The sequence below is a fragment of the Salvia hispanica genome, chromosome 2 (assembly GCF_029641045.1).
Source record: "Salvia hispanica isolate PSC_SH4W2 chromosome 2, Shi_PSC_v1, whole genome shotgun sequence".
NCBI lineage: Eukaryota > Viridiplantae > Streptophyta > Magnoliopsida > Lamiales > Lamiaceae > Salvia > Salvia hispanica.
This window is the reverse complement of record NC_142693.1, coordinates 65,694,659-65,711,840: the sequence shown is the minus strand read 5'-3', so window position 1 is coordinate 65,711,840 and position 17,182 is coordinate 65,694,659. Positions and strand designations below refer to the sequence as shown.

Genomic DNA, 17,182 nt, shown 5'->3' with positions numbered 1-17,182 from the left:
ATTTTGTAATAAATTATCAAAATCAATTTAGTGCTCAGGTGCTCTCAAGTCTCAACTCTCAAAAAATTAAATATTGTGGGAATAATTTCGAACTTGATGATAACGGAGTATAATAAGTATTAATAAAGAAAGTATACACTCTGTACAACTTATAAATGTGCTCAAGTTATGATTTAATATCCATCAAAATAACATCTAAAATTTTCTCTATCATAGTATATTATTACACAAATTAAAATATAGTATATTTTTAGTATTGGAATAAAAAAGTTCTATTGCATGAGAAAAATTTTGCTTGTTGCTTTAAAATCTTAGTAGATATTTTTAGTATTCTCATTTACACCACGACGACTAGAATCTCCAATCTATTGAATAGAGGAGAAGTGCTGCACTACATAGTCGATTTTTAAATCTTACTACCTTCGTCCAACATTAAGTGTTACATTTAGTGCGAACACGAGTTTTAGAAACATAAAGAAAAGTGGGTTGAATAAGTTAGTGGATTATGAGTCTCACTTATACAAGATATTAATTTTATAATAAAAAGTGTGAGTAGAATTGGTTGGTGGAATACTTACCATTTATGGTAAAAGTGGAATGTGACTCTTATTATGGGACGAACCAGAATAACAAAATGTGATACTTATTGTGAGACGGTGGTAGTGTTTCTTGAAGCAGTCTTATTTAATTTATTAAATGATGAATCTCCAACCTATTGGATTTAATTCTCATGATGATGACATGCATGGTGATTGACATGATTAATTGATGTACATGGCATGCCACATGGCTTAGCTGAGGCATGAGGAAAATATCATAGCCACGTATGCAGAAGGGAGATTCCAGTTAAAGATCTCATTCTCTCTCCCATTTCTCTCTCTAACCTCTCTCTCTGTTTTCTCTCTCTAATCTCTCTCCACCCAAAAAATCCTACCTCGGAAACTGCAGCCTCTTCGTCTCAGGATACAGTAATTACTCCCCTTGTTTCGCTCTGATTTAACACTCAATCCAGGTGCGACTGTCTCTGCTTTCATAATTAGTATTGTTTGTGTTAGTGATTTGTGATTTAAATTTGTTTAGCTCTAGAAAATGCTGTGATTTAAGCTTCCTGAGAGGATTAGGTATCGGATGATTGAGGAAAATTACGGAACTGTGCTCAGGCAGAGCTTGTGTTTTGATTGCTTCAGAATTTAGATTTACTTTTGAGGATGATGATTTATTCCTAAAGGGAAAGGGAAAAGAAATTAAGTGAAGGAGTTGTTATACTGTGGCTAGAAAAATGCAGTAATTTTTTAGGTGTTGAGTTTTGGAGGATTTTAGGAAATTATTTAACTCAGCTGGCACAGAGTTTGTATTTAGTAGCTTTGGATTTGATTATGTTCGTTATAATAAGTGCTTCTTAATTAGGAAAATAATTGAACACGAGGAGATTTATACATGTGGATCCTCATCATAATTGAACTTATTTGGGTTTTAACTCAGATTATATAAATCATTTTAGTTTATATACTGTTTTTTAGGAAAGTATGTTTAATTCATAATTGGTAAGATGTAATCTTTATAAAAATCAAAGATTAAGTATAAGAGAAAAAAGTGCAGTTGAGCTTAATTTTCTAATTTCTGGTGGATAAAATTACGTTCTTCTTCTTCTTCTTCTTAAGGTGCCAAAGTTTGACTATTTGGATGAGGTTTACTCTTTGACATAATCAAGTTGGTTCTGAGCTGGTTTGACCACCCCCCACGTAAAGTGGTTAATTCGAACTTCCATGATTTTGTGGTCTTGCAGGGCACACTCTGTACACTCAGATTATTTCGTGTGCAAGCTTGCATGCTGTAAATTTCTTCCACTATTTGACTCTAAACTTGGAGCTATGTTGCATCCATAATCAATGTTTGAACGAGCTATCCTTTTAATTTGGATTCATAAAATGCTGAATTATAGTCTGTTGATCCTGGATTGGTAGAGCTTTTATGGAAATCGTTGCTTTACTTACTGCTTGCACCTTGCTTAAATAGATAGGTTTATGGCAACATCAAATGAGAAGTGGATCGACAGTTTGCAGTTCTCTTCATTATTTTGGCCGCCTCCACAAGATGCAGAACAACGAAAGGTGTATTTCCAAAATTAAACAATTGTGGCTCCACATCCTGATAAGCTGCAGTCTTTCATTTTTCTTCTCTTTTTGGGTTATAAATAGTGCATGGTTTAATTAACCCTTTTTGGTAACAGATATTTTCACTATTTTATTCATATTATAATTTGTTACGATTTATTTTATAACTATTGATCTCGTATACATGTAATATTTGTTTCTAAAGTTTGTGAATATTTTTCCTTTCAGATACTAACATCCTAAATGAATTATGAACTTCATTGTAGGCTCAAATTACTGCATATGTTGAATATTTCGGACAGTTCACCTCAGAACAATTTGCTGATGACATAGCAGAGGTATTTTCTTTTCACTATGACATGTTATTGTTATCTAAATAGAAACAACCTAAAGGGGAAACCGTTTTCTTTTTTCTTACAGTTTGTTTGTTTGCTGAAGCAAAATTTTCTTAATAAAATTTTAATGCTTGTTTTGCAGTTAATCCGTAGCCGGTATCCGTCCAAGGAGAACAGACTTTTTGACGATGTTCTTGGTATTTTTCATATAATGGTTGAATTGTTATATAAAGTTCATGTTGCTTCGTGATTCCCTTTTAACTTTTATTTTCCTTCTTTACAGCTACTTTTGTTCTTCACCATCCGGAGCATGGCCATGCTGTTCTACTTCCTATTATTTCATGTATTATCGATTGCACACTTGAATATGACAGAAGTGGTCCACCATTTGCTTCTTTCATTTCCTTGTTTTGTCCAAACAGCGAGGTACTACGAGTTTACCAATTTACTGCCTGTTATTACTCTGAATTTGCTTTGATTTCATTTTTATGTACTGATGTGATGTATGTGTGATTTCTCTCCACTATCAGCTAGTATTTCTTTTATATTGTCTCCTGATGGCATTATTTTCTTTTTAATATTTGAACTGATTTTAAATACTCAAAATTCAAAAAGATACATGGCAGTGATTATATCATCTTTAATTGCAGAATGAGTATTCGGAGCAGTGGGCCCTTGCATGTGGTGAGATACTAAGAATATTGACCCACTATAACAGGCCAATTTACAAATTGGAACGCCATGAAAATTTACCCGATAGAAGTAGCAGTGGAGATCATGCATCAACTAGCAAGTCAATAGATGGAGAGCCTTCTTCTTCACCCTCCTCGCTGGCAGAGAGGAAACCTTTGAGGCCACTGTCTCCCTGGATCACTGATATTTTGCTTGCCACACCTCTTGGTATAAGGAGTGATTATTTTCGATGGTAAGTAGTGCCACGAATGGACTGTTGCACGCCAGCACTTATTACATTATTATCCAAATTCGAAATTACACCTTACTGTTCGAAAGAAACTAAAGATTGCGACTGTATACCTCATTATTATGTATCCTCAAATTTTTAAAAATATTTCTTCCCGATATGCAAATTTTGCATGCATGATCATGTACTCCTTTCATTATGCATCTTTTATTGAATTAAATTGGTTTGCATCCAAGGTAGCTACATAAATGTCTGACTCTTTTCAACATATTTTGTAGGTGCGGTGGTGTTATGGGAAAATATGCTGCTGGAGAGTTAAAACCGCCTATTACTGGTAAGTCGTGTTTTCATCAACAAGTCTATGTTGAACATTCTTTTAACTATTAAAAATAAAGTCACTCTTGTTGCCAGAAATTCTTCTGTTTTGCATTATAAATAGCTTAATCACATTCACTGCCGTATTGCTTGACAGATTTGGTAAGTTTGGGACTTTCCACAAAATCATTTGGAAAAAGAGCTTATTACCATAAGTTTGGTTTAGTAATTTATGGAAGCAAGTGTCACTACAATATTTTTTTATAGCAGATTGGATACATCTGTTATGGAGTAATATTGATATGTCTGCAGAGCATCAATGGAAAAATAATGTGTTATCTCATATTAAATCAAATAATGCTCCGTAAGATTTTTGTTTTTGCACCTTAAATGCTCTTTATAATGCTCACTACCATACTAAATTTACAGCTATTTGAAACTCTGGTTTGTCTTTCTGACGTTTTAGTAGAGCTGAAGCACAACCAATTTTCCTGACAATAATTATTACCACTTATAATCTCAGCCACTTCTCGTGGATCTGGGAAGCATCCCCAGCTTATGCCATCAACTCCGAGGTGGGCCGTTGCTAATGGCGCTGGAGTTATACTTAGTGTATGTGACGAGGAAGTAGCTCGATATGAAACTGCTACTTTGACTGCAGCCGCCGTCCCTGCACTTCTTCTTCCACCTCCAACAACACCTATGGATGAACATCTAGTCGCTGGTCTGCCAGCACTTGAACCTTATGCACGTCTCTTTCACAGGTTTGTTTCTGTATTCGTGTTTTAGTAGATACAAGGATTCTATCATGAGGTTAATTTTCCTTTCTGGTTTTAGATACTATGCAATTGCTAGTCCAAGTGCCACCCAAAGGCTCCTTCTTGGACTTCTAGAGGCTCCGCCCTCCTGGGCTCCAGATGCTCTTGATGCTGCTGTACAACTAGTGGAACTTCTTCGAGCAGCAGAAGACTATGCCACAGGCATGAGGGTATATTATACTTACTCTTCTCTTTCTCTCAATCTACAAACTTCTAACAATCAATTGAAAATTATAGGATCAATGAGCGAAGTTGCAATCCAAAGAATATTAGATATAAAGTCAAAAGATTTATGTGTGACTAATCTGAATATAGATATGTTGGCACTTAAAAAGCTCTAGGTCTATTGTAAATGGGAAGATCTGTCTCTGATTAATCTGCATGAAAATCTTGATTGTTTGCTATTATGATCCAGCTCCCAAGGAATTGGATGCACTTGCATTTCCTACGAGCAATTGGGATTGCGATGTCTATGCGAGCTGGAATTGCTGCAGATGCTGCAGCTGCCTTACTTTTCCGAATACTTTCTCAACCAGCTTTACTTTTTCCCCCATTGAGACAAGTTGATGGTATTGAACTTCAGCACCAGCCTCTAGGTGGTTATATTTCGTCTGAAAGAAAGCAGGTACTTCATCTGCTAAAGGCTCAGAATGGCCGTAATCTTGACATAATTTTGTTTGTCAATCATTCGTGCATTTTAACCAGCAGCTGCTTATTATTTTCAGCAACGAGAATTGCCAGCAGCAGAAGCTACAGTAGAAGCTACTGCCCAAGGGATTGTATCTATGCTTTGTGCACATGGTCCAGAGGTTGAATGGCGAATTTGTACGATATGGGAAGCTGCTTACGGTTTGATACCTTTAAGTTCTTCTGCAGTTGATCTTCCAGATATCATAGTCGCAACACCACTGCAGCCTCCCGTACTATCATGGAACTTGTACATTCCTCTTCTTAAAGTACTTGAATATCTTCCTCGTGGAAGCCCATCCGAAACCTGTCTTATGAAAATATTTGTTGCTACCGTTGAAGCAATTCTACAAAGGACATTCCCACCTGAGTCCTCTAGAGAACAAACTAGGAAGACCAGATATATTTTTGGGTCTGCATCCAAGAATCTTGCTGTGGCGGAGCTTCGCACAATGGTTCACGCACTATTCTTAGAGTCGTGTGCTTCTGTAGAGCTTGCCTCCCGCCTTCTTTTTGTTGTCTTAACTGTCTGTGTCAGCCATGAAGCGCAGCCCAATAGCAGCAAGCGCCCCAAAGGTGAAAAATCTCATTCTGAATATGTAGGTGAAGACGGGTGGAAGGAAAGGGAATCAGAAATTGATAAACAGTGCAAGAAACAGGGGCCTGTAGCAGCATTTGATTCTTACGTTATTGCTGCTGTTTGTGCCTTATCATGTGAACTCCAGCTCTTCCCTTTGATCTCAAAAGGAAGTAACGGCGTAGGTGCGAGAAATGTTTCTGACATTGCTAAGCCTGCGAAAGTGAATGACCTGTCCAGTCAGTTGCAGAGTGGTATTGATTCAGCAGTTGATCACACTCGCAGAATATTAGCAATCCTAGAGGCCCTTTTCTCTTTGAAACCATCTTCGATTGGCACTTCTTGGAGCTACAGTTCAAATGAAATAGTGGCTGCCGCTATGGTTGCAGCTCATGTTTCTGATTTGTTTAGACGTTCAAAGGCATGCATGCGTGCTCTTTCCACCCTGGTGAGATGCAAGTGGGACAGTGAAATTTATTCTAGGGCGTCGTCCCTCTTCAATCTGATTGATATTCACAGCAAAGTTGTTGCGTCTATAGTCAACAAAGCTGAGCCATTGGAGGCTCACCTACTCCATGCGCCATCACTGAAGGAAATATCTTCATGTTTTCATGGTAAAAAGCTTAAAAATTGTGGTAGCTGTCGCCAATCAGAACCAGATCGTCCCTCTTTGTCACCATGTGAAAACTTGCCTCGTTCTGAAGATTTAGTTATTCATAGGAAGTATGATTCTGGCGAAGCTGGAAGATGTTCAATGGACAAAGGAATTGCAAATTTCCCTATAGATGCTTCGGATTTGGCCAACTTCTTGACGATGGATAGGCATATAGGATTTAATTGCAGTGGGAATGTTCTTCTGAGGTCTGTCCTTGCTGAAAAGCAAGAACTATGTTTTTCTGTTGTTTCACTGCTTTGGCACAAACTGATTGTTTCACCTGAGACACAACCCAGTGCTGAGAGCACGTCTGCCCAGCAAGGATGGAGACAGGTATGAATTGAACTTCTCGTTCGCCTTTCCTAATTGTGTACTTTTTTTTCGCCTCCCTTTGATTGTAAGCCTAATACAGTGTTTATTTGTTTCCATTGAAAAAATTTACAGGTGGTGGCTGCACTCTGCAATGTAGTATCGGCATCACCAGCAAAAGCTGCAACAGCCGTTGTCCTTCAGGTCCCGATTTTGTTTTACTTGAATTTCTGCTCTCAATTTATTGTGAACTCTCTTTCGCTAGAGTCAATAGTTATTATATGCATTTCAGTTGTGTTTGTTTTATCAATTACATACCATCTGTTTAGTCACTTTCCTGGATTTTATTTGTTTGTCAGGCGGAGAGGGAATTGAAACCTTGGATTGCTAAGGACGACGATCTTGGGCAAAAGATGTGGAGAGTCAACCAGAGAATTGTGAAAGTGATTGTCGAGTTAATGAGGAATCACGAGGCCGCAGAGTCGCTAGTAATTCTTGCTAGTGCATCAGACGTCCTCCTCCGTGCCACGGACGGGATGCTTGTTGATGGAGAAGCATGCACTTTACCTCAGCTGGAGGTAAAATTTCTTCGGATAGGAATTCCCATCTCTAAGAAATAATGCCCGTTTGTTGTATTACTCACTTCTTCGTTACCTGAAATATCGAACAGCTTCTGGAAGTAACGGCAAGAGCAGTTCAAGCCGTGCTTGAATGGGGAGAGTCAGGATTAGCAGTTGTAGATGGCCTCTCAAACCTCTTGAAGGTACTAAAAACTCTTCTTCATCACGTCTCGTGTCCAATGCATAAACGCGAATTCATAGAAAACGACGTGTTCCTACACTTGTTTCTGATCACAGCATGGGTAATTTATTTTGCAGTGTCGCCTCCCAGCCACAGTTCGCTGCGTTTCTCACCCGAGCGCCCATGTCCGCGCGCTCAGCACCTCGGTTCTCCGCGCAATCCTACACAACGGTTCACTGAAGCCAAAGACCAAACCACCGGATGTGAACATAATCCACAACCCGCGGTACCAGCAGTACTTGAACAAGATAGGCACCATTGACTGGCAAGCTGACATCGAGAAGTGCTTGACGTGGGAAGCGCACAGCCGGCTCGCAACGGGGCTGCCCATCGAGTTTGTGGGTTCGGCTGCGAAGGAATTAGGGTGTGCTATATCTGTGTGAAAGTAGAGGCTGAAATTGATGAAAGGAAGCAAAAGGTACTATAGTTGGGGCTAAGTTCCATTATCGTTTGATGTTTGTTTGAGCTAAAGAAACACAACTCTGACTCAGACTGCAAAATAGATATTACCACTCACTCTTCTTGTAATAATTTTCTAGACTACTCCCATGTATCCATATCAGTTCTTATTGTTTGGATAACTCATTCTCTCTCTCTCTCTCTCTGGTGTGTGTGTGTGTAAATAATGATTTTTTTACACTTTATTTGGCAATAATCACCTCACTTTCAAAGAGTTATGAATTCATATCCAACAAATTAAGTATTTTTTTTGTGTGTGGAAGACAGTGGAAATGTGGAGTCTTAATTTGATAGTGTATTGAATGAAATAGGCAATGAGAAGCAATTTCAAGTTGAATAATTTTGTACAACATTATATAGCATACTATAACATACAGCTTCCTCACTATATCCACATTGTTAAATCAAGATCAACTATGAGATTGATCGTTAAAAGCTTGACACGGCCTCCAGCCCGCCTTCCTCGTCCACTAGTGTCTCGAGATGGTTCAACAATAGATTGAAGTCATCGTCGCCTTTGAGCAGGCTGAGACGAACGTAGTGGTCATCGACGCTGAACCTGCTGCCGGCCCGACCGATGATGTTTGCTTCCCGGAGAACTCTTGTGCAATCTAGGTCTTCTTCTCTTTCACATTTCACCCATGCATAACCTAACAATATTATTATGTTATATTAATATAGCTATTTTTTAAAAAGAGGGTGAATGAATAATAAACAAATAAATAGTTTTGAGACAATTTTTGAAATGTTTCAATAACACCACTACATATAGTTTGATCATAGCAACAACACAATCTTGAATTCTCCATCAAATTCAGGAATGCAAGAAACCAATTTTTATTTATTATTCTTTTAAATAAACATCCAAGTAATATTCAAGATTTAAGTCCAGATGATCACCTGGAGAAGGCCCCCGAACTTTATCAAAGAAGTTGCAGTACAATGGTGGGATTTCTTGGATGGAGAAACGCTTCGACTTTGAGAAAATCCGGCTTATTTTTCCCCAACGAGCACTCATCTTCTCAAATGCATAATCGAAGATCTCCTTGCCATCTCCACGAAGAATTGCTTTCATAAGCTGCAGAGCTCTAAGTTGAGTCTCTCTTGAGATTCCCATCTCTGCTACTGATATGTACATCATCATGTTGTTGTATACTTCCTCATCTTTCACGAGAGCCCATCTGTCGTCAGACATCGAGAAATCTGAGGTTTTCGTTGTGGTGAAACAGGGGAGGTTGCAGCCTTGTTGGTTACAAGTTAGAATTAACAATTGTGATCTTTCCAAATTATTGAATGGATTATTCTAGTATGATTTAATTGCTGATTTTGTGGTAGAATCAAGAATGTGACATGATATTTTTTTATTTACTAAAATAAAAAAGGAATCTTGAAAAAGAGTGATAAGCAATGTGGTGAAACAGGGGAGATTGCAGCCCATTCTTGAAAAAAAATGGGAAAATGAAGGATGAATCGTTACCCGAATCTGCTTCCTGCATGACCGGTGAGCTTAGACATGGTAAAAATCATGACATCCTCATCAGCAGGGGAAGGAATTGCTGTAAAATGAGGCCAAAAATAGGCATGATCATAAATAGCTCTGACATTAGGTCCTTTGCACACAGCCTCCTTCAGATTCCCATCTGGATTGTTGGGGGAGGTCACGAACTCGATCACGTTCGTGTTTGCATACGAGGCGTTGCTCATCAACGAGGCTTCCCCTTTGAACGCGTAGTTCTTGTTTTGGAAGAAATCTGTTTGAGTCTTGTAAAGCTACAAGATGGAAACAAAGTTTATTAGAGGATGGATTTAGTTAGCCATTTAGGGTTGTCAAGGGAGGCGAACCGGGTAGAAAGGCGCGGATGCAACGACGCTTGCTGGGGAGGAGAGGTTGGCGGAGAGGGCGTAGACGGCTGCGTTGAGGAGCTGTGTGGATCCGCCACCAAAGACGATGTATTTGCCATCGGTTAGGGCGTTTTTGGCCACGTGGTGGAGGCGTCGGATGTGGCTATCGAGCACCTCGGAGATGGCGGTCGAGCCGGGGAAGCTGTAGCTCATTCTGTGGCAACCTGAGATAAGAACTGCACTGCTGGATGCATGGTGCATCCAAAAGGGCTCCAGGAATAGTGGATCACCACTACACTTGGACAAAAAAATAACTTTAGAGGCAAAATTGTTGGTTTTGAATTGTGATGGGCCATAACAACATGACCCGATCGGAATTTTTCGGTCCGATTTCTCCTATTGGCTTGGCCGAGCCATTGGCCAGGTCGGACCGATGCTTTCACGGCTCTTAACCATAAATGGTCCGAAGTCAGGCTTTCTTTACCTTCCTTTTCTTAACATTTATTTTAGAAGAAAAACTAAAACAGTGCTCCACCACCCATAAAAATAGAGACATATGGAACTGCATGCGAATTACTGCATAATTAATAAAGTAAAAGACAAAAGAAGGAGAAGGGTAGTTAAAATAGTATTAATGGATAGTGAGAATGGTGGGCCCTAGGTATAAATTTCAAATAAATTAATATATATGAGAATGGACATTAATAGAAATAAACTACTTTTATGAAATGGACAAAAAAGAAAAGTGTATCAAATTTTACGAGAAGTATAATTTTGTTACGGTGAAATATCTCACTTTTTCACGTTTTTAAATACGGGTGAAAACGTTACGTATAAAATCCCAACTAGGCTTTACAACACCGAAAATCACTGACAAGGCTAAAATTGGCACCAAGCCTATGTAAGTATTTATGAGGAGTATATTAGTTTTTATTATGAAGGTAAAGTCTCATTTACAATGAAATAAGTATTATATTCATATTTGACCCCTTCCGTGGGACGTGCATGAAGTTCCAATTTATGAAGGTAAAGTCTCATTTTCAATGAAATTATTATATTGATATTTAACTTTAGTGTCTCTTTGATTAGTTGATCACTTCATATATTCTCTATTTGACCAAGACACCATAGAATTCAAGCAATCTATTATATTAATCTAATCTCCCAAAATAAAAAATAGACAACATTTAAAACGGTACTGGCTTTAATATACAATTTGTAAAGTAGGAGAGAGATAAAAAGAAAAGTGATTGAAGTATTGTTAGTGAAAAATAATACTCATTTCATCAGAAAGTAAAAGTTTTCATAAATAACATGATTAATTAGTTGCAATTTGGAGAGAGAGAGAGACAAATTCATACGACATGATTTACTTCAAACTACACAAAGAAAGGGATATGAATCCTATGTTGCGCAATTTTGCACAGCAGAAGGTGGTGACAAAGGAATAAAAAAATCAAATAAATTAAATTAATAAATTAATACTATAAATATATATTATTTTATTTGTGTATTAGAAACAGCACGAGATGCTGTGCAATTTTGCACAGCAGATGATCCAGTCCCCAAAGAAAGAAGAGAGAAGACAGAAGAGAGAGAACCTATCAGCATCAGCAGCACAATCAGGTGATAATAAAGAGCAATCAGAACCAGCATAGCAAGTGTGACACTCACAAACAGGCTTCCCATCAAATGATGAAACAACTCCATCCAAATAAGCCCTTCCATGATTTGAACAATATATAGATGCAACTTCTTCTGCTTTTGCTGCACCTTCTTCACTCCAACTCACCTTCCCCTTCCCATCAATATATAAATCACTCAAAAAGTATATATTAACAATTGTAGAACCCAATAAACACAAACTCAACCAACAATAACTCTTTCCCTTTCCACCCATAACCATGGACCTTAATATCTCTCCTTTTCTTTTTCTCTTACTATAATAAATTGCAGCCTTATATGGAGAAATTCATTATTTCTTTTATAAGAAAATCTATTGGACTATATGAAATATGTAGCCCTACCTTGACTTCATTATCATATACTATATGCTGCATGCTTTTTTTATTGACAATACTATTATGTTGATGAAAGCTACTTAAACATGGTTAAAAGTCACAAAATGGTCCATGAAAGAATGTAGACTTTGACATTGAATTTTTTCTAAATGGTAGTAATAAACAAGGTACTTTTGTTACTACTAATTTTCATTTTTATCATAGAACTTTCCTGGTTCACTATTTAAATAGATTGATCGAGTATATTTTTGACTAATTATGGAGAAAAGTTGGATGAATAGCAAGTGGGTTAAGAATAATATTCCGTTTTATCTTAATGTTAACTAATATCAAAACGATAAATTTAACTGGGTCCATTGCAAATAAATTGATAATGTGGAGTCTTAATTTGATATTTTGAATTAAATAGGCAATGAGAAGCAATTTCAAGTTGAATGATTTTGTACAACATTATGTAGAATATAACATACAGCTCCTATTAAATCAAGATCAACTATGAGATTGATCGTTAAAAGCTTGACACGGCCTCCGGCCCGCCTTCCTCGTCCACTAGTGTCTCGAGACGATTCAACAATAGATTGAAATCATCGTCGCCCTTGAGCAGGCTGAGACGGACGTGGCGGTCAGCGACGCTGAACCTGCTGCCTGCCCGACCGATGATGTTTGCTTCCCCGAGAACTCTTGTGCAATTTAGGTCTTCTTCTCTTTCACATTTCACCCATGCATAACCTAACAACATTATAGTATGTTATATTAATGTAACTTTTGATCAATCTTGAATACTTCTGAAACAACTTTTGAAATGTTTTCAATAACACCACTACATATAGTTTGATCATAGCAACAACACAATCTTAAATCCTCCATCAAATTCAAAGATGCAAGAAACCATTATTTATTTATTTTTCTTTTAAATTAACATCTATAAGCATAATAATATTCAAGATTTGAGTCCAAATGATCACCTGGAGAAGGTCCCCTAACTTTATCAAAGAAGTTGCAGTACAATGGTGGGATTTCTTGAATGGAGAAACGCTTCGACTTTGAGAAAACTCGGCTTATTTTTCCCCAACGATCACTCATCTTCTCGAATGCATAATCGAAGATCTCCTTGCCATCTCCACGAAGAATTGCTTTCATAAGCTGCAGAGCTCTAAGCTGAGTCTCTCTTGAGATTCCAATCTCTGCTACTGATATGTACGTCATCATGTTGTTGTATACTTCCTCATCTTTCACGAGAGCCCATCTGTCGTTAGACATCGAGAAATCTGAGGTTTTCATTGCGGTGAAACAGGGGAGATTGCAGCCTTACTTACAAGTTAGAACTAACAATAGTAATTTTTTAAAATTATTAAATGGTATTCTAGTATGATTTGGCTGCTGATTTTGTGGTAGAATGTGACATAACATTTTATTTGCTAAAATAAAAATGGAATCTTGAAAAAGATTGATAAGCAATGTGGTGAAACAGGGGAGATTGCAGCCTTGCTTACAAGTTAGAACTAACAATAGTGATTCTTTCCAAATTATAACAATAGTGTTTGGCTGATGATTTTGTGGTAGATGTGACATGATATTTTATTTACTAAAATAAAAATGGAATCTTGAAAAAGATTGAAATTGCTCATGTTATATATAAAGCAATGTGGTGAAACAGGGGAGATTGCAGCCTACTTACTGTCCTATTCTTGAATAATTTGGTTTTGATTCTTGAAAAAATGGGAAAATGAAGGATGAATCATTACCCGAATCTGCTTCCCGCGTGACCGGTGAGCTTAGACATGGTAAAAATCATGACATCCTCATCAGCAGGGGAAGGAATTGCTGTAAAATGAGGCCAAAAATAGGCATGATCATAAATAGCTCTCACATTAGGCCCTTTGCACACAGCCTCCTTCAGATTCCCATCTGGATTGTTGGGGGAGGTCACGAACTCGATCACGTTCGTGTTTGCATACGAGGCGTTGCTCATCAACGAGGCTTCCCCTTTGAACGCGTAGTTCTCGTTTTGGAAGAAGTCTGTCTGACTCTTGTAAATCTACAAGGTGGAAAAAAGCAAGGGTAGAGGTGAGAGTGTTTTTAGAGGATCCATTTAAGGTTACGAAGGGAGACGAACCGGGTAGAAAGGTGCGGATGCAACGACGCTTGCTGGGGAGGAGAGGTTGGCGGAGAGGGCGTAGACGGCTGCGTTGAGGAGCTGTGTGGATCCGGCACCAAAGACTATGTATTTGCCATCGGTTAGGGCGTTTTTGGCCACGTGGTGGATGCGTCGGATGTGGCTGTCGAGCACCTCGGAGATGGGGGTCGGGCCGGGGAAGCTGTAGCTCATTCTATGCCAACCTGAGATAAGAACTGCACTGCTGGATGCATGGTGCATCCAGAAGGGCTCCAAGAATAGTGGATCACCACTACACTTGGACAAAACAAATAGTATAAAGAGTTAAAAGATCATAGTAGATGAAAAAGCACAAGCAAAATTGTTGGTTTTGAGTTGTGATGGGCCATAATAACATGACCCGGTCGGAATTCTCCTATTGGCCTGGCCGAGCCATCGGCCAGGCCAAACCGACGTTTTGAAGCCTCTGAAACATAAAGGGCAGTTTCGGACCTAACGGTCCGAAGTCAGTTTTTTATCATCGTTCATTTTCTTAATACATTAATTGGACAAGAAAAATTAAAACAATAGTAGTACTCCACTAATTTTGCTACCGTAAAATATCTCGCTAATGTATATATGGGTGTCGGACTACCAACTAGGTTTTACCGTTCGAAAATCACAATGGCATAGAATTGGCACCAAGCCTATTTAAGTATTTGTGAGGATTGAATTAGAGGTGCTCAAGGTTTACGGTTCCGGCAGTTAACCACGAAATCGTGAGAATTTACCCGAACCGAAACCGTCGATTATAGAACCGTGGTTCGGTTCAGATTCCAAAATTTTTGAACCGAAACCTTACCGGAACTGTGAAATCGAGCCGGAACCGCCAAAAACCGGCGATTTAGAACTGTGAAAAACCGTCGGAAAACCACCGGTTCGGAACCAAAACCGAAACCGGCGGTTTTGGAACCGAAACCATAACCGCAAAACACCCTCGCAGTTTGGTTCCGGTTCGGAAATTTTCAAAACCGAAACCTGCGGTTCTGAACCGTAACCGTCGATTCTGGAACCGTGGGCACCTCTAGATTGAATAATACAATAATTAGTAATCAATTTATGAAGTTAAACTAATGTATTACCTAAGTTATTTATTTTTCATAGTGACACTCCACATAAAGATTTGCATAATGTATGCTACTACATGAATAATCATGAAATAAAAATTAAATTCCCTCATATGCTTTAAAATTTGTACACCCAAAATCCCATGCATCGTATTTATTGTTTTGGCGGAAGTTGCAAGAGAAAACCATTGTGATCGTCATTTTCAATGAAATTATTTTATTGATTTATTTTGGTGGCTCTTTTATTAGTTGATCATATATTCTCTATTTGACCAAGACTCTAACCTACTAGCAATCCCTAGTTGAATTATCGGTTTTCTCAAACCTCTATCACAATTCACAACCATCCATAATGATATAACTACTACCCCCGTCCCACGATAAAAATCACATTTTATCATTTTAATCCATTTCAGGATAAGAGTCACAGTTCACTTTTACCATAAATGATAAGTATGCCTCACATTCCATCAATTTATTCAGCTCACATTATTTTATAAAACTAATACCATAGTTAACTAACTTATTTAACCCATTTTTCTTTATATTTCTTAAAATTCGTGTCCACACTAAATATAACTCTTATTTTGGGACAGAAGTAGTATGTATTATGCATATATACAGTCACCATATAATAACATCTGCAAGACTGTCCATATTGCGTTCTCCATCATATGACCACCATCATTCTAACATGTTTGGTAGGGTAGAAAACTTATCCGATATTTTTGATCATAAAATTCAGAACATAATTGAGCTACATAATAGCCATTGAATTCCAAATAACGATAAGTTATCTATCCTACCAAACATGTTTTAACTGTTTTATATCTTCTACAAGACAATACATAGAGAGACTAATTATACCATCTACAAGACATTCCATATCCTCATATGATCCATCATACAACATGATTTACTTCAAACTACATAAAGAAATAAGAGAGAGAGAGAGAGAACCTGTCAACATCAGCTGCACAATGAGGTAATAACAAAGAGCAATCAGAGCCAGCATAGCAAGTGTGGCACTCACAAACAGGCTTCCCATCTTCACCAATAACTCCATCCAAATAAGCCCTTCCATGATTTGAACAATATATAGATGCAACTTCTTCTGCTTTTGCTGCACCTTCTTCACTCCAACTCACCTTCCCCTTCCCATCAATATATAAATCACTCAAAAAGTATATATTAACAATTGTAGAACCCAATAAACACAAACTCAACCAACAATAACTCTTTCCCTTTCCACCCATAACCATGGACCTTAATATCTCTCCTTTTCTTTTTCTCTTACTATAATAAATTGTAGCCTTATATGGAGAAATTCATTATTTCTTTTATAAGAAAATCTATTGGACTATATATGTAGCCCCACCTTGACTTTTTTATTGACAATAAATACTATTTATGTTGATGAAAACTATCTTAATTTATAAAAAAAAAATGAAAAATCCTTATATTTTTATTTGAATTTTCAACCCAAAATTTGACGACTTGTACTTGTCTATTTCATTTAATTGATATCATGACTATAGAAAAGTTGGTGGTCATGAAAAGCATGTAGACTTTGATATTGATTTTTTTCTAAATGGTAGTAATAAACAAGGTATTTTTGTTACTAATTTTCATTTTCATCGTAGAACTTTCTTGGTTCACTATTTAAATAGATTGATCGAGTATATTTTTGACTAATTATGGAGAAAAGTTGGATGGATGAATAGCAAGTGGGTTAAGAATATAATATTTTTTTTATTTTTTCTGTTGAATAAACAGTATCAAGCTGAAACAATGAACAGAATTTATGTGAAGGAAAAAAATTCGGACCACAAAGTCAGAGATATTTTTTGTTTTTGAGAAAGCAAGTGGAATTCTTATCCTCGATTATCACGTGAGAATATTAGGGCATGAAATTGCAAGAGCGAATCAAGCTAAGAAATTCATTATCACGTCATTTTGACTAATTAATATATCATGCAATGGTGAAACTAATACACTTTTAATATATGTATATAGCATATAATATCAATCAATGTTAATAAAAAATGCTATTATTGAAATAAATATAATTCGATTACGTGAGAAGATAACACACGTGAACTTCA

General features: G+C 37.4%; 3 protein-coding genes across 10 annotated transcripts; 1 reads left to right on the top strand and 2 right to left on the bottom strand.

Moving 5' to 3' along the window:
* The first annotated feature begins 854 nt into the window (after window positions 1-854).
* On the top strand, window positions 855-8,114 carry LOC125201827 (protein GIGANTEA). 7 transcript variants are annotated; one of them, XM_048100086.2, is made up of 16 exons: window positions 855-1,012; window positions 1,787-1,833; window positions 2,021-2,111; window positions 2,381-2,452; window positions 2,592-2,646; window positions 2,733-2,875; window positions 3,100-3,374; window positions 3,650-3,705; window positions 4,210-4,450; window positions 4,524-4,674; window positions 4,920-5,129; window positions 5,230-6,756; window positions 6,868-6,936; window positions 7,092-7,310; window positions 7,403-7,495; window positions 7,611-8,114. In XM_048100086.2, exons 2-16 carry the CDS (start codon window positions 1,829-1,831, stop codon window positions 7,914-7,916), a joined length of 3,513 nt encoding a protein of 1,170 aa, XP_047956043.1. In that variant the 5' UTR covers window positions 855-1,012; window positions 1,787-1,828; the 3' UTR covers window positions 7,917-8,114. The 7 variants fall into 7 exon arrangements, with proteins under 7 accessions (XP_047956043.1, XP_047956045.1, XP_047956046.1 ...); XM_048100088.2 differs by having other exon boundaries at window positions 2,017-2,111; XM_048100089.2 differs by having other exon boundaries at window positions 1,787-1,891; window positions 2,017-2,111.
* Window positions 8,115-8,267: 153 nt separating this feature from the next.
* Window positions 8,268-11,780, bottom strand: LOC125201828 (tryptophan aminotransferase-related protein 3-like). The gene is made up of 5 exons (XM_048100091.2): window positions 11,436-11,780; window positions 9,835-10,126; window positions 9,470-9,762; window positions 8,893-9,173; window positions 8,268-8,642 (listed from the first exon to the last, which is right to left on the bottom strand). The coding sequence occupies exons 1-5, from the start codon at window positions 11,738-11,740 to the stop codon at window positions 8,422-8,424; spliced, it is 1,392 nt and encodes a 463-aa protein (XP_047956048.1). The 5' UTR covers window positions 11,741-11,780; the 3' UTR covers window positions 8,268-8,421.
* A 451-nt stretch (window positions 11,781-12,231) lies between these two features.
* On the bottom strand, window positions 12,232-16,391 carry LOC125202268 (tryptophan aminotransferase-related protein 3-like). 2 transcript variants are annotated; one of them, XM_048100637.2, is made up of 6 exons: window positions 16,038-16,390; window positions 14,813-15,034; window positions 13,972-14,263; window positions 13,601-13,893; window positions 12,821-13,101; window positions 12,232-12,584 (listed from the first exon to the last, which is right to left on the bottom strand). In XM_048100637.2, the coding sequence occupies exons 1-6, from the start codon at window positions 16,337-16,339 to the stop codon at window positions 12,364-12,366; spliced, it is 1,611 nt and encodes a 536-aa protein (XP_047956594.1). In that variant the 5' UTR covers window positions 16,340-16,390; the 3' UTR covers window positions 12,232-12,363. The 2 variants fall into 2 exon arrangements, with proteins under 2 accessions (XP_047956594.1, XP_047956595.1); XM_048100638.2 differs by lacking the exon at window positions 14,813-15,034 and having other exon boundaries at window positions 16,038-16,391.
* Window positions 16,392-17,182: the final 791 nt, after the last annotated feature.

Excerpts from the sequence above, each read along its gene's own strand:
- LOC125201827 (XM_048100086.2), top strand. Across the intron at positions 2,647-2,732 it reads ACTTTTTGACGATGTTCTTG|CTACTTTTGTTCTTCACCAT; the intron begins GTATTTTTCATA and ends CCTTCTTTACAG. Across the intron at positions 4,451-4,523 it reads TATGCACGTCTCTTTCACAG|ATACTATGCAATTGCTAGTC; the intron begins GTTTGTTTCTGT and ends TTCTGGTTTTAG.
- LOC125201828 (XM_048100091.2), bottom strand. The coding sequence starts at position 11,740 with ATGGTTATGGGTGGAAAGGGAAAGAGTTATTGTTGGTTGAGTTTGTGT. Across the intron at positions 9,763-9,834 it reads CATCCGCGCCTTTCTACCCG|CTTTACAAGACTCAAACAGA; the intron begins GTTCGCCTCCCT and ends TCCATCTTGTAG. Across the intron at positions 8,643-8,892 it reads AGTTCGGGGGCCTTCTCCAG|GTTATGCATGGGTGAAATGT; the intron begins GTGATCATCTGG and ends TAATATTGTTAG.
- LOC125202268 (XM_048100637.2), bottom strand. The coding sequence starts at position 16,339 with ATGGTTATGGGTGGAAAGGGAAAGAGTTATTGTTGGTTGAGTTTGTGT. Across the intron at positions 15,035-16,037 it reads TGTGCAGCTGATGTTGACAG|AGGTGCCCACGGTTCCAGAA; the intron begins GTTCTCTCTCTC and ends TATTCAATCTAG. Across the intron at positions 14,264-14,812 it reads GGCTCGATTTCACAGTTCCG|TGGTGATCCACTATTCTTGG; the intron begins GTAAGGTTTCGG and ends GTCCAAGTGTAG.